Below are 14,522 nucleotides of genomic sequence, written 5' to 3'. Positions count from 1 at the left end.
AACCATGTTGCATTATATGGTAAGAATGTTCCCAGTAAAGAACAGAGCTGATTTTGCAGTGCTCACAGTGCTTCCTTATTCCCATATATGCACGGTGAGACTGAGATTATAATGGATGCCACCAAGTCCCAAGATAGTTACAGGTTCCACGTTTTTCTCCACAGAGCACGAGGCAAGATACTTCTTCATGGATAACAGTCAAGTGGGAGTGGGAATGATAGCACTACTGAGCTCTAAATTTTCTCTGCATGTCAACAGAGATGTACAGTTCTCTAAATCTCAGTGAAGTTAGCAGACAAGACACATTTATTTAGTGCTTCTGGGCTCTTTAATCTTTTCAGTGTTCCTGCACTTAAGGATAAGGGGTTTTTATATTTTTTTGTTTGTTCATCAGTGTTCCAGATGGTAAAGGCAGATAACAGTTCCCTAAAATTTCATTCAAACTGAATAGAAAGGCTCACACAGACTTTGGTGAGTGATGGACGCAGCTGTGTTGAAATTCTGATAACAAACAGTCACAATGCTGAGCCATCCAAAATTCAGCCCCTTCACCCTCACCTCTGCAGGTATTAAGGAGGATTATGAACATAGTGGAGAAAAAGACAAGATATACTCCCCGGAAACTCTGTATATTGAAATAAGACAGGAATTTGTATTCTTCAGGAAACTGTAAATTAAGAGACAAGTTTTCTGAGGTTTATTTTGTTGATCTTGCTTACTAACTGAAATTATTTTTTTAAGGTAATTGCTTTACTTAATTAACAAGTATGAGAAGGGAGGATAGAATTTTCTCAGGTAAGTTAATTAGGATTGTTAATGTTGAGTGCTCAAGAGAGTGGCAGTGAATCATCTAAAATTGCTTGAATCATCTAGAACAGGTGTATATGCTCTTTTAATAGGATGAAACATCTCTACTTTTCTACAACTTAAAACCTCTTGGTTTTATTTTTGCAAAGAGCTGCTGCAAATGGATATAAAGTACTTGAATATATGCATTTGTTATCAGACCTTGAGTGGATTATCAGAACTTATCTGGTTTTCCTTATATAGCCAAGTCCCTAGTGTCAAAAACCCACTTTTCTCCATATTCCTAACAAGAAATTTATCTTCATTTAAAAAAAACCCAAAGCCAAAAATAAAACTAAAAAATTAGATTTGTTTGAGGATTTATAGATGAAGGCAAAAAAATTAGGAAACCCTGTTTCTCCCTGCTTTTTCTCATGTACTGCAGTCCAAACTCTTCACTTCACAAACCTACTAATAAAACAGATGACCTGCAATATAGGAATATGGAAAACCTTGACAGCATGGGATCAAACTATCTGGGCAGTATCTGGAGATCATTCCTTGTTATAGCAAAGTTAACGTTAAAGCTAACAGATGCAAGACATTTTTCAAACTAAAGGATTCAAAATATTGCAGTTTTGACTCATTTTGCATAGGAAAGCAAACACATTAAGGCAGGAATCACAGCAGGACACTCCAGTAGCTGGGTATGTAAGATTTGCTGGTCAAAGCCATTTCTCTCTAGCAAAGTACGAAAGATCAGGTGTGGTTTATGGCAGCTGCTCTGATGTCTGACAGCAATATTTGGTTCTCTGAAACTCCATGCATTAGTTAGAACTGCTGAGTGTCACAACCCTGAGATGATCACAGTTACTTCAGTCCTAGTGTTCCCCCTCATCCTCTGCTGACTACTGCCAATCCATGCTGCACATCAGATGCCAACAACCATTGCTCTGTAATGGACATTTGGGTATGTTTTGGGGGCTACTGGAAAATTTAATTATTGATCCAGACTTTAATAATGATTGCCAGACAAATGCACAATAGGGTAAGTACCATTACAATCACTGCTCAGCAAGTTCATTACTTATTGAAATAATTAAAAATGTTACCATGTTACCTACCCTCTAGGAAGTCCACCTTCCGAAGCCCTTCGGTTGAGACTCAATTTATGCATCTCAGCCATTTCCCTCAGGGTCTCTGCCGAGTAAAGGCCAATGGGGTTGTTATACTGCCTCGCTGGGCTCAGCTGGTGTGCAGGGCTACTGCCACCAGCCAAAGCAGGGCTTGCTTTGGAACCTAACGTGCTCTTGGCAGGTGAAAGATCAGGAGTCACAGACTGAGAGGACATGGAAGATCTAACTGTGGTAGTCTTTAGGTAGGAAGAGCTATTTGAAAGGCTGATCTCTTGCTGGTTGAGGTAGCCTGAAAAGGTTCCATTGGTTGCTAAAACACTACCCATAGGCCCAGTCGCCGTGTTAGTTAGAGGGCTGAAGGTTGTTCTGTTGCCATTGATTTCCCAAGCAGGTTCCTGTAGTAGCAAACATGCAGGCCAAGAAAAGAAAAAAAAGAGCAAATCATAGAACACATGCAAATATAACATATCTACAATTAATGCTGTAAATATAGTCATAAACTAGCAATAAATAGATTGGGGCCAAAGCATTCAAAGTTTCAGGGAAGATTTTCAACAAAGAAATGCATTGTTTCAAAATAAGGGAAGCAAAACCAACTCAGGCATTTTTTACTAGGTTTTAGTTGAAATTAACAAATAAAGCTTAAATTAAGAGAGCATTTGCTACTAGTCAACCTCACAGCAATAATTTTATATTAAGGCAACATTGTCCATTAATTTCTAGGATAATTAAGAAATTAAAAAAAAAAAAGTCTTGAGGTAAGAATAATTTTAGGTCACGTACAACTATAGAAGTCAATGCCACTATTATAAAGACACAATGATTCTAAACCACACCACTCTGTTTTCTATGAATGCACTTGAGGTTATGGAAATTATGCACTGCTTTCCTGGGCTCTGGTTCATGCTGATCAGGCCATGCAGCAGGGTTAGCAGAGACACCAACAGGACTCGAGAACAGGAACTGCTCCATGGAGAGGCTGCTCCCATGCTGATCATTCTGCTTAATTTCCACTTGAGGGAATGTGTGCTTGAGTATGTAGGTGTGTGTGTGATCTTTCAGCTCTGTCCTAGATAATATTCCTAACTGGGACAGCAGCAGGTATTCCCTTAGCCAAAGCAATCTCTTGTACAATACCTATACCCATGGAAGTCTGTGCTGGTGTTCAGATTCAAAACAATCTGGAAAAACACAGTCCAACACTTGAGTTTCATAAATGATTCACTATAAATGCACCTTAGTGAAACCAAAAATAAGAGGTGATATAAAAAAAGAAAAATGCTCACAGTTAAGAGGCCCAGTAATGCTGGCTACCTGCTGCAGTCCAGCTCAGGGGACAGGGACAGGCAGGGGACATCAGCCTGAAGCAGGAATGGAGCCCACAATCTGGCCTCAATGACAGCCAGTTCAAGAGCAGGTGGTGGCTTGCAGTCATGCTTTGCCTCATTCATTGGCAATGCAATCATCATCTTTAACACCTTGCACTCATCTCCCCCTTGCATGAAATATAGGCCTGAGAATAATTTGGCCTCTAATTCTATGCTTTTGCTAGTACTGGTTTACGTTAATGCAATTTATTAATTTTGATACTATGGTTAACGAGAAACATATTTTTATTGCCCTTTTGGATTTTTCTATATTGCATGTATAAATTTAGGCAGCATACATTTGAAAAAAAAATCAAGATAATATGCCTTAATTAAAATTTATTGAAAAAAACCCCTAAAGGTCTAAGGATATAAGCAATCATAACATTAAGCACATTTAAGACATGTTGAATCAAAAATGTAAGGCAGATAAAATTAACTAAGATAATTTTTCTTAGTGATAAACAGGAAGAGATTTTAGCTGGTATTAATAGCTGCCCAGGGCTGTAGAACCAGATAATCCTAAAAGCATTTCCAGACCATGACTTTTTAAATAAATACATTTGCAATACATACTTTGGTTATTATACCCTGACACTGAAAACAACAAACCCTTCCAGTGGCCTATTGAAAGCTGCCAGATCTCATTAAATAAACAGAAAACAGAGCTTCTCTCTAAAAATATGTTCAAAAAGAGGCACAAATATGTTCAAAAATTAAGTAATCACTTGGGCAAAACATTTTTACATACCAGCACAGAGGGACAAAACAATTATTAAATAAAAAATAAACGCAGATGTATTAGAGAAGAAAAAGGATATGCTGGAGCTATATTCATTTATTACCCTGAAAACTCTGTGATTTTTAGTTAACTGTGGGTTTCTTCCTACAACCTAAAATAAAAGGACATGCAAGGAGAGCTGATTGTAAAGTATCAGTTTCAACTGCTAATGTGAGAAGTGCCACATATTTACTTAGCCCTAATGCATTTTCATAGTCTTGGTGTTACTGGACAGTAACAATAGACAAAGGGAAAATTATAGGACAGCTGTAAAAAATTATGGCTTATTATTTTGCTCCCTTTTTTGGCACAAATGGAGTTCTGGTTTTGCTCCTCAAACTATCTCTAGCTGGAATGCCAGCATTCTGGCAAATCAGCATTAGAATTCTTAAGAACCCAGCAGTGCCAGGTTAGCAATCTCCATCTTGAGTTCATATTTTGGATAGTTTTAGGGTAGTTGTTTTCCCTGTGTTGTGGGGAAAAAAATGGATGAAACAGGAAGTGTCAAAGGGAGCAGCTATACTTCTCCTAAAGAATTACTGCCCCATCATCAACATATTTATCTCTTCCCTTTTGTGACTAACAAAAAAAAAAAAAAAAAAAAAAAAAAAAAAAATCTCTGATGCAGTTTATTCCTGGGAGAATATTGTAGAATTCTTTTTTTTTTTCTCCAGTTCAATGCCAAAATCAGATCAATGCAGAATTTTGGAACCCATTTCTGACTGTGAAGGGTAAATGTCTAATACTGAGCAGCAGCACTGAGCTTTCAGCATTGCATCACATGAAATGCAGCCAACAATAACAAACATTCCCCTGTTCCCCATCTCTCATCCCCTTCTGTTTCAGTGGCTGGAAAAGCAAGCTGACATTTCCAGCTCTGGGAGTCTGATGCTAACCCTCCAGCCGACCAGGAGAGGAGGCTCTGACACTGAGCAATGGGCTTCCCCTCAGAAAGATGCAGGATCGTGCAGCAATCCATTACTGCAGGAGAAAAACTGTGTAACGTCAGGGAATGAGCTTAAAACTGATAAATGTAGAGGAGTCCCAAACCTTTTGAAATAGAAGGAAGCTAGGAATCAGTTCAATTTCCATTCTGAAAGATTATTATGATTTGTTTATAAAAATCCAGTTTCTATGAAAGGCAAATGTTCCTTCTTATGTATCAGGGAAGTGATAAATTTAGATTGGGAGATACAATACCAGGTTTTTGCAGGTCCTCTCCTTTTGACAACTCATTATCTTTTTATCTATTACTGTGACCCTACAGTCATTACTCAATTCTTGCACTTCTGGGAGAACAATTTTAACAACATACCAGTAAATTTGACCACCCAACATGCTCAAGAAACATTTGTTGCTTTAAAATTTTTAGAGGATAAAGGGAATGGAGGCACCATGGCACTGAATGATTCTGCTCAAAGACATGATCAAACTGCTTTTGGCTGAGCCAGCTCCTCCGTCCTATACTCTACTTGAAAAGTCATCTCCATCTATTTTCTCTTAGACACATAGGCTCCCAAATTTGGAGGAAACAAATCATAAGTATGACAAGACATTCACTGGGACTCCAAAATAAGTGTCATCAGTAGTGTTTCACAGAAAGCACAACGCATAGCCATATTATTAGAATTAACAAGGTTGTCAATACCTTCATGCAAATGGACAAATGTTAAAGCCGTGCTTAAGCCCTAGAACTGCAGCTTGAATGTTTTGAACTGCACTGAGCTGAATCTTTGCTTGTGTTATGTCCCCTCTGAAGAGCTGCAGGAACTCATTGACTGATTGATGGCTTAGTTTAAATCCTTGGACTCAAGCTTACTCTTACTGTTATTTGAATGCTTTCAACATTAACTATGCCCTTTCTTCCAGCTATGCCCCCCTGTGCAAAATATTTCACTAAATCAAAAATATTTGATTAAACTAAATGAAATTTGTTTCTAGATTGGGATTTATATCAGATATAGTGAAACTGAAAACCTTATTATAATAATAGCCCTATATACTTATGGTTGCAGAACATGTGTCATCCATAACATTGATTAGCTTCGTGAAAGAATGACTGATCTTTGTGAAAAAGTATGCTTGTTTCCCTAAAACAAAAAACAAACAAAACAAACCAAAAAAAAATAGTGAAAGAAGAAGTGCATGCTTGAAAATTAGTGGAAACTGCAATCAGATCAGCCATAATGTACAAGAGGATTTATGGTTTTAACTAGACACTGAAGTTGCACATGAAAATTGTTTAGCTGACATTGCCACGCTTGAACCTTAACCAGAGAAGGGTGAGGAAAGCTTCTCTTGAAGTATGGGGATGACACTGTTGTCTTGTAATGCAGCCTTTTGCTGATTTTTAAAAAATACCATCAAATTCATTTCACTTAAACCATAGTCTAAACAGTTTCAAGCAGAGGTGTGGAGGTGACTTCTGCCTGTGTGTCACAGAATTCTTCATTTCTACAGTGATACTGTTACTAGAAATAATAAAAGGACAAGAAAGGAACCTTGGGTTTAAAGTGTATTTACTGTAGCCCACCTTACTGCCATATCAGTATTACACTGCTTCTATCAGTAAAGTATTTTTATTCTGGATTTTGAGATTTCTCTGAGGGCTCAATGTATTTTTTCCTTCCAAAAACCCCCAAGAAAAGAATTCTTCTTCACTTAAAACTTACTATTAGCATAAACAAGTGACACAAGTGTAACTCCTCTTGACCTTCAAAGGGTCCAGCACTCTAATGTTACCTCTTCCCCTGGGTGAAAGACCCTACACCTAAGAGCTTCCTGAATACTTCAAGATAGGCTGCTTCCCACATACCTTCCCCTGGATGTCACCCTTTTCTCTAGAAAGGTTCCACTAATTTTCTTTTCCAGCTGCTGGTACTGCCTGCAGCTGGCTCAGAAAAGGCTGCCTCCAGCAGCTCCTACAACCTTTCCTGAGCACCTTGCACAGAATTCTCAAATGTAAGACAACAAGGTTTTGAAAATGGGTTGAGTCTTTTGATCCTCATCTGTCACTGAAGGGTTAGAATATGAAATATTAAGTGTCTTTATGGCTTTCATACCAAGGGGTCTTTTAGGACCTTCAAGAAACCCCTGTTGTGTGCAAAGTTAACTTTTCTATACAGTAGATAGTTAAGGGAGGAAAATATTTTCTGTGGTAGCTTTGAAAACCTATGGCAACAATTTTAAAATTGACACTTGCCAAGGAAGAAATACACCTAAAATGCATCTAAAAGAGTAATGAAAATCCAATATATAAGAGTTTTATGTGCCTATGGAGGAAGGAGACAAAATTTTCATACCTGTGCAGGTGCCACAGAGCCCCAAAAGGTAGGCGTCAATCTCGTGTTGGTGAGTAACTGATGAGACACATCTACTCACTGCCTTGAACACTGACAGCATTCTGGGTGGGCCTTCAGGGAAAATGAGAACTCCTTCCCCTTCCTGTCCCTATTACTTTGCTGGTGCAGTTAAACACCAATGTAACCAAAAGAATGATCCACTGCTTTTGTTCTAGGAATTTAAAAGTACTGTTTGGTGACTATTCCAGTAAGTTTCTCCAAAATAACTTGTATAAAATCATGATGTAAACAGAAACAACTCTGAGCAAGATAAATTCTTAATTTTGTCTTCCCTTGCCAAAAAAGTTTACAAGATCCAGTCTGAAAAAACAATTTCTGCATCAAATAATAAATGGCCAGTCAGGTTAATTTAAAATTCCACAAAATAAAGTTGAATCAAATTATTTCCCCCAGCTGCATTCTCTTCTGCTGTTTTGAACCTATTTGCAGCAGTTTCAGGGATGATGTTACCATCTGTGCTCTGAATTTGGAAAGCATAGCGTTTATAAAAATTACTTAAAATTAATCTATGGAAGTTGGAACTGCCAAACCAGTAGAAAATCATCTAATTCCCCATGTATTTTGATCTTCAGTGTTTTTTATTTATATGCATGCTAGGAATGAAACTGGCATAGACAGCAGGGATAAGTTGCAGCAATGGAAACTTTAGCTCCAGTCTATTTATCTAATCAAATACATCAGCAATACAAATGTCCTACCCAGAGCCTAAGCCTAGGGATATATACACCATCTTTCAGGTACCCCTGCTCCTCGGTGTCTCCAAAGATACAGAAGATGAGTTGCCAGGTATACTCAGTGTTTATTCTAAAATGAACATTTATTTTATGAAAGATGATGTGCTTTCACAATGGCAACCAAGCCATTCATTTCCTCTGCCACTTGCTGTTATTCATTAAATTGACTTACCCTCTTTATTTTTTATTCTCAGGTCTTCTGAATACTATGATAAGAACACTATATGATGCAAGCTTTCAAATACCCTCATGTCCTCTTTGCAAATCAGTGTAATTTCAGTTGCAGCCAGGATTTGGATAGATTGAGGTACAGTCTAAAGGTTTCCCCAAAAATCTACAAAAGCAAATGTAGATTTTTGAGAAGCTTTAGTGGCTTCTTGTAGCTAAGATGAAAACAGTTGCTCAGAATTGGTCAGACCAAATCACATTAGAGGATAGCTAGATGCTTTGGTTCTGATAATCAGAAATTAGCAAAATACAGTTCACTAATACATTGCCTTGCAGCAGTTTGCTGCCTGTGCATTCATTCAACCTTTAACTATTTGGGGCAGGCAAAAGCTATTTCCTGTAATAAGTATTTACTTTCACTGCAGCAGATAGACATGGTATTCACTCTGGGTGAGGGGAAATGTGTCACTTACCTTCTGATGGGGAATTACAGCCCTGGGAGAGTCAATTCTGGGAGCAGTCGTTGAAACTGGCACTGGACGTTTAGACCTGGGGATAAAACAAGAAAGAGAAAATAAAAGATATGTGCAATCGGCACTCCCATTTTTCAGCTCTAATTTCATGCCAAAAAGCTGCTACATCAGGATTGAAAGTTAAGCGTAGCCTAGACGTTTTCTGTCCTACATCCTCATTTACAAAGGTATTAAATGAGAGAAAAAGTTTGAGAAAGTTTCTCTGAATTATGAAAATCCACCAATTATGGAAGCAACCTATGACTTGGGAGATCATCTGTTTCCCAACACTTTCGGCAAACTGCATTTTCATAGACAAAAGTCAGCCACAACTAGATAAATTCAAGTTTGGGCAGCACTCTGGAAAAAGAGACTTAAAGGTGTTTTAAAATGTAGAGGCTAAACTTTGGTGCTGAAGCATCTAAAGATAACTTCTCAAAAAATTGCAATTTAATAGCTTAAACCATACAACTATAACTGCAATTATTTAAACCTCTCTTCAGGAAGAAACATGGCCTTCACTTCAGACAATTGAGTTTCACAATGAGCAGACCACTACTGAATAAGCCACTCCAGGTGCCTGTCTTTCACCTGTATTTGGCAAATACATGTCCTTGATAATGTAAAAAGCTCAAAATAAACCCCACTAAAATGCTCTGAAAACATACAGTTTGCCCTTTCATTGGAATAATAAAGCACAGTGGCAAATGTCATCTGAAGCACTTCTACTATGCCCAGGTAATTGAAGATGTAGTTGTGGGAGGTGTTGTGAGAATCTGCCTAGTGGTGAAAGTTCCCCTGAAATTGTTCCAGTATGTATGGGATCACCAGAAAAAAAGGAAACGAAAAACAAAAATAGTCAAAAGAATCAGAATTATACAAGTAATATCCAATTTCCAACCTACAGATGAGACTTATGCCTCAAATTCTAATCTTTAAGAAGTACATTTCAAAATTAGGACAGGTACAAAAATGAAATAAAAATACTTAAAAGCTTATAAATCAAGTAGAAGCAGCTAAGATATTTGGCATTGTTTGCTTTAGACAGGAGATGGAGAAGGGAAGACATTGCAGAGGCTTAGAAAATAATGAATGATAGAAAAAGGGAAATAAAACTACTCTTGTGGACACTGAATGAAATTGAAGAGATAACACATATAAAATCAATAAAGGAAAACATCTTCTTCTAGAGAACTTGATTAACCTGAGGTGAAACTCATTGTTATATCATTGAGACTATGAGAAGAGCAGAATATCAGAAAGGATCAAACAGTTCTACTTAACAACAAAAACCCACAAGAGCTGCTTTAGTCTGAAGATAATAAGTAAACATACAGACTTTCATTTTTCATGGCACAGCTCAAAAGACTTTATGTGTTAGGTTCATTATTTCCTTACTGAGGGCTGCGCTGCACTTTCCTCTGAAATACTTACCAGGGGCATCTATCAGAGAGGTAAAGTTGGGCTCAACAGGAACAGGGCTCATCCCCAGTGGCAATCCCTGCATTAATAACCAGCTTCACACTGAGCTCTGGGTTTAACTGCCACACTTAACATTTTTTCCATAAGCAGTAGTGAACATACAAAAAAACACCACCTAGTAAAAAGCAGTAATCCTTAGAGGAACTCAGTGGAAGATTTCCACTTAGAAGGTAAGGAAATTTTTCTACTTTGGGAGCTGAAAACAAAGTTGATATAATAGATGCCTACCTTACAAGCAGATACTATGAAAATGAATGCATTCTGAGGAACAATGAAACAATGAAAAGTGGCACTTTGTTAAACAATGTGCAATTAACCTGTGAAATTCACTGACAAAGTATTCCTGAAAAAACGGGCTAGAAAATTGTAATTCATACTCACAGCTGAAACACATCACAATATACTCTCAAGATATAATTATCTGAGAAATAGATATCTCCAAGTTCTAAGAATAAGAGCTACTCACTAACTGCCTAAAACAAACTTTCCTCAGGCAAGTTATCCTCCCTAAGGAATGAATGCCATACTCTTCTTCCAACCATTTTAGCTTAAAAAGAGAAATGATAAATCATATTTATGAGACATGCACATGCATCATGAAAGACAAGGAAAAGAGGAAAAAAATCAACTGCAGCTCATAACACAGGGTAGCTGAAAACTGACAGCCCAAGTTTATGAGCACACAAAATTTAGGGGATAATTCTGCTCCTCTTTCCATTACTGTAATTTCTGAGTTTTCTGTGAGGTGACATTGATGGGACTGGGCATGCCATGTTAAGTATTCCCCTGCTTTGCTCACTGATGATGAATTTTAGTGCCAGAGCTGCTCAGCACTGTAAATATGGTTTTACCATGTACAGAGGTTGAGCAAACAACCACACACTGCATGTTTGATGCTTAACTGGAAAACAGTTGTATTGCAGCAAAAGAATTTATTTACCAGACTATTTCATCACTTCTGATGTTTATAGTATGTTTAGTTTTTCCTCTCTCATTACCTGCCCACAGAAGATGATGCTAAAAAGCTGCATTTCTTCCATATTAGCAATAACATACATCTGTCATTCACAGCGTTAGGCAAGATTTGTATTTGACACCAACTTGGAGATTTCAAGATGTTACTTGAAAACGATGTTCCTACACAGCTCTGACTTGGATATTTATAGCTTTGATATTTAAAAACAGAATAATGAGGCTTGCTAGATCTAGCAGAGGCTCGCACCAGAGAAAAGGGCAGAAGAGGTGAAATCAATTTGTGGAATGAAATTGTATGCACTTGCAGAATAAAGTGATTATTTACATAAGAGTCATTACTCCTCCAGGAAAAACATCTGCAAGTTCAGAACATTTTTTTCTCTCTCTCTTGCTAGATGGATCAAATCCTGCAGCAACGGAAGTTTGCTTTTCAAGTGATGATGGTGCTGTAGCAAACATATCTGTCCAGGTTTATATTTTAATCCACCAATTGCAAAATTATTTTAATCCATATACTTGAGGGTGTACCTCCTCAGTAGGGCCATGAGAAGGATGAAAGCCCAAATTTCACAGATGATTGTGATAATTTTAGATTTGATGTTGAAATTTTTCATTAAGAAAAATAATCAAGATTATTTTTTTAGATATTTAATTTGATTTCAACTTTTAGACATTTTCTATATTTTCCAAGTTAAAGATGGAAACAAAAACCTCATTTCAAAATGAGGACTTAGAACACTTCGAATGATGACAGAATACATAATTCTGGTATTTTTAAAACTCTTCTCCTTTCCATAGATACACCTCTTCTCTCTCTCAGTATTAGTTCTTTTTTTTAATGAAGTTCAAAACCAAGATGGATGTAGTTTTGCAAAGCAGTTCAATTTTGACAGCACTGCTCAAATGACTGCCAGAATTTCTACTTGCTCCCACCTAAATAGGTCTTTAATTGAAGAGCACTTGACTTCAATCCTGGTATTTTTGTACTCACAACAAAGGTTTACTATAAGTCAACTGCACTGAGGAGTGCAACTGCTGCCTAAGTCAACTGCCTGCCTAAGAAAAGACTGTAAAGGGTTTCTGTGATGAACTATCAGCTTAAATTGCATCCTCAGGAGAGCACAATATTGTACTGCAAAGAGGTGACATGATCACAGAGATAATATCTCTTTTTCATCTTCATGAGTCTTTTTTCTATTTCATATCTTCACCAGTCAGTGTTTATCTTTTCTAATTCTCAGGACAACTAAAATCAACATTTCTTTTCTATAGTATGCCTTTTCATTTGTCATTTGATGACATGAGTGCTTATTTACCACTTCTTGATTGTATCCTAGTATTTCAACTACTAGAAAATGAAAAGGCATCAAGTGTATGGAAAGGCAATAAAACAGATTAAAGTAGAGTTAGAAACTTTACATACTTTAGCTATCACATAACTGAAATGGAGGCACTCTGGAGTGGAGCAGGTTGCACAGAGCAGGATGCAAAAAAACCTCATGTAGAATAGGGCTTCTGATATATATATATATATATATATATATATATATATATATATATATATATATATATATATGATTTAATACAGTAATACTCCTGAAAATTTGCTGGGAATGATGATGGGAGTGCCAGGGAGAGGTGTAAAAAGATAAACTATTACTCATGGTTATCAATTTGAGGTGTCCATTTAATAAGTGCTAAGATATTAATGTGCCAGTTAAGTTTTCATCTAACCAGTGAATTAGGCAGCCAAGCAGAAGATGTTGCTTGTTTCTAACTCTTGCACAGAAAATCTTGAGTCCCATGATACCGTGGTGTAATTCTCTATGTCCTGCCTGGGACCTCAGCAAGCACTCTTAGTAACTTCTCATTGTCACTCTCAGTGACAATGAGAATCACAAAGCCCTGAACATTTCACAGTACTTCAAATACAACTGTGATCACTCTGGGCCTAGGCTCAGACCTCCTTTCCCTCTCTCAGGGTATCATCTGTGCCTGCAATAAAATTTGAAAAATACTTCCACCAGCACTTTTTCTCTCTATATATCAATGGCAAATGCAAATATAAGCATTTGGTTGGATGACTGATTCATTAATTATTTCCCTGCATTATGCTGCACTCAGATTGCAACTAATGTTCACGCCCACAGTGCCATAAGGACAAAAGCTTGAGAGAGGCAGAGAGGGCATCAGCCAAAAGGGAGCACCTTTCCAATAAAAAAGCTGTTTGGAAGTCTATATTACCTATTTTCCCTTAGAAGGAATCTGATTCAGAGGCAAATACAAATATTAAGGGATAGAAAGGGAAAGTGAAAAGGAAGAAGCCTTGGAGATTTTTGTGAAAAGAGGAATGAAAGTAAACTGAAGCCAGTATGTGAATAGCTGAGATTTTTCCAAGGCTCTCCTGATCTCTCTGACCCTTTCTACTTCTCTGGCATCTGCACAGTCCCTGTTGCATCCTCCTAACTCCTCCCCTGCTGTGGAAAATCTCTCCTTTCCTGAACTGCTCCACATTCTGCCCTCCAGCTTGTTCCCTCCTGAATGGAGCCACTGGCTGCCACTGCCTCCATCTGCTCTTAATTGACTTGGTACTGACCCTAAAATTCCTCCATCCCAGCAGCTTCTATGGGCAAACAGGGAGGCTGTACAGTACCCCTGCAGCTCTGCCCTGGGGGTGACAGTTAACCACAGAGTACCAAGTATGAATGCTGAGCACATGCCTGGCACTCACCCAATACACACAGCAAGCTCCAAGGAGTGTGGGCACCTTTAACCTCCAAGGAGTGCGGACACCTTTACTCAGGCAGGTTATTTCTCTGTCTCCTTCTTCCTGTCTTTGCCCTGTTTTTAAACCAATTCCAAAAATTTCCTCTACATATCACTATTGAAAACTTGGGTAAGCCATAAAAAAATGTGGATTCCAACCAAGGAAATTTAATTCCATTACAAAACTTGTTTATGCTGTCATGGGTTGAATTTGTATGCAGATGTATATTGCCATTAACACTGTTGGAGAAACAGATTAATTTATATCAAATTTATGTGCAGCGCAGTGCAGACAAACCCACAATACTTCTGAAATATTCAGAAATACCTAAATTGGTATTAATTATAAATAGGAAGCCACTACTCTCACCAATAATAAATTGGTTACTTGCAGAATTGGCATTGCCTAGTTATAGATAATATCAGTTCAGAATCAAAAACAAGAGGCTGAAG

At 37.6% G+C, this 14,522-nt stretch overlaps 1 protein-coding gene across 10 annotated transcripts in view; it reads right to left on the bottom strand.

Moving 5' to 3' along the window:
* LDB3 (LIM domain binding 3) overlaps nt 1–14,522 on the bottom strand; it is a 115,221-nt gene that overhangs the window by 55,377 nt on the left and 45,322 nt on the right. For all 10 annotated transcript variants that reach the window (XM_085583277.1, XM_077784543.2, XM_085583278.1 and 7 more), the window contains one exon: nt 8,808–8,883. In XM_085583277.1, coding sequence (XP_085439403.1) covers nt 8,808–8,883 — 76 coding nt within the window. The remainder of the gene's footprint in view (nt 1–8,807; nt 8,884–14,522) is intronic.

This window comes from Lonchura striata, chromosome 6, assembly GCF_050655825.1.
Source record: "Lonchura striata isolate lonStrDom1 chromosome 6, ASM5065582v1, whole genome shotgun sequence".
Lineage (NCBI taxonomy): Eukaryota > Metazoa > Chordata > Aves > Passeriformes > Estrildidae > Lonchura > Lonchura striata.
Note: the sequence above shows the minus strand (reverse complement) of the source record. Positions and strands in the feature narration are given on the sequence as shown.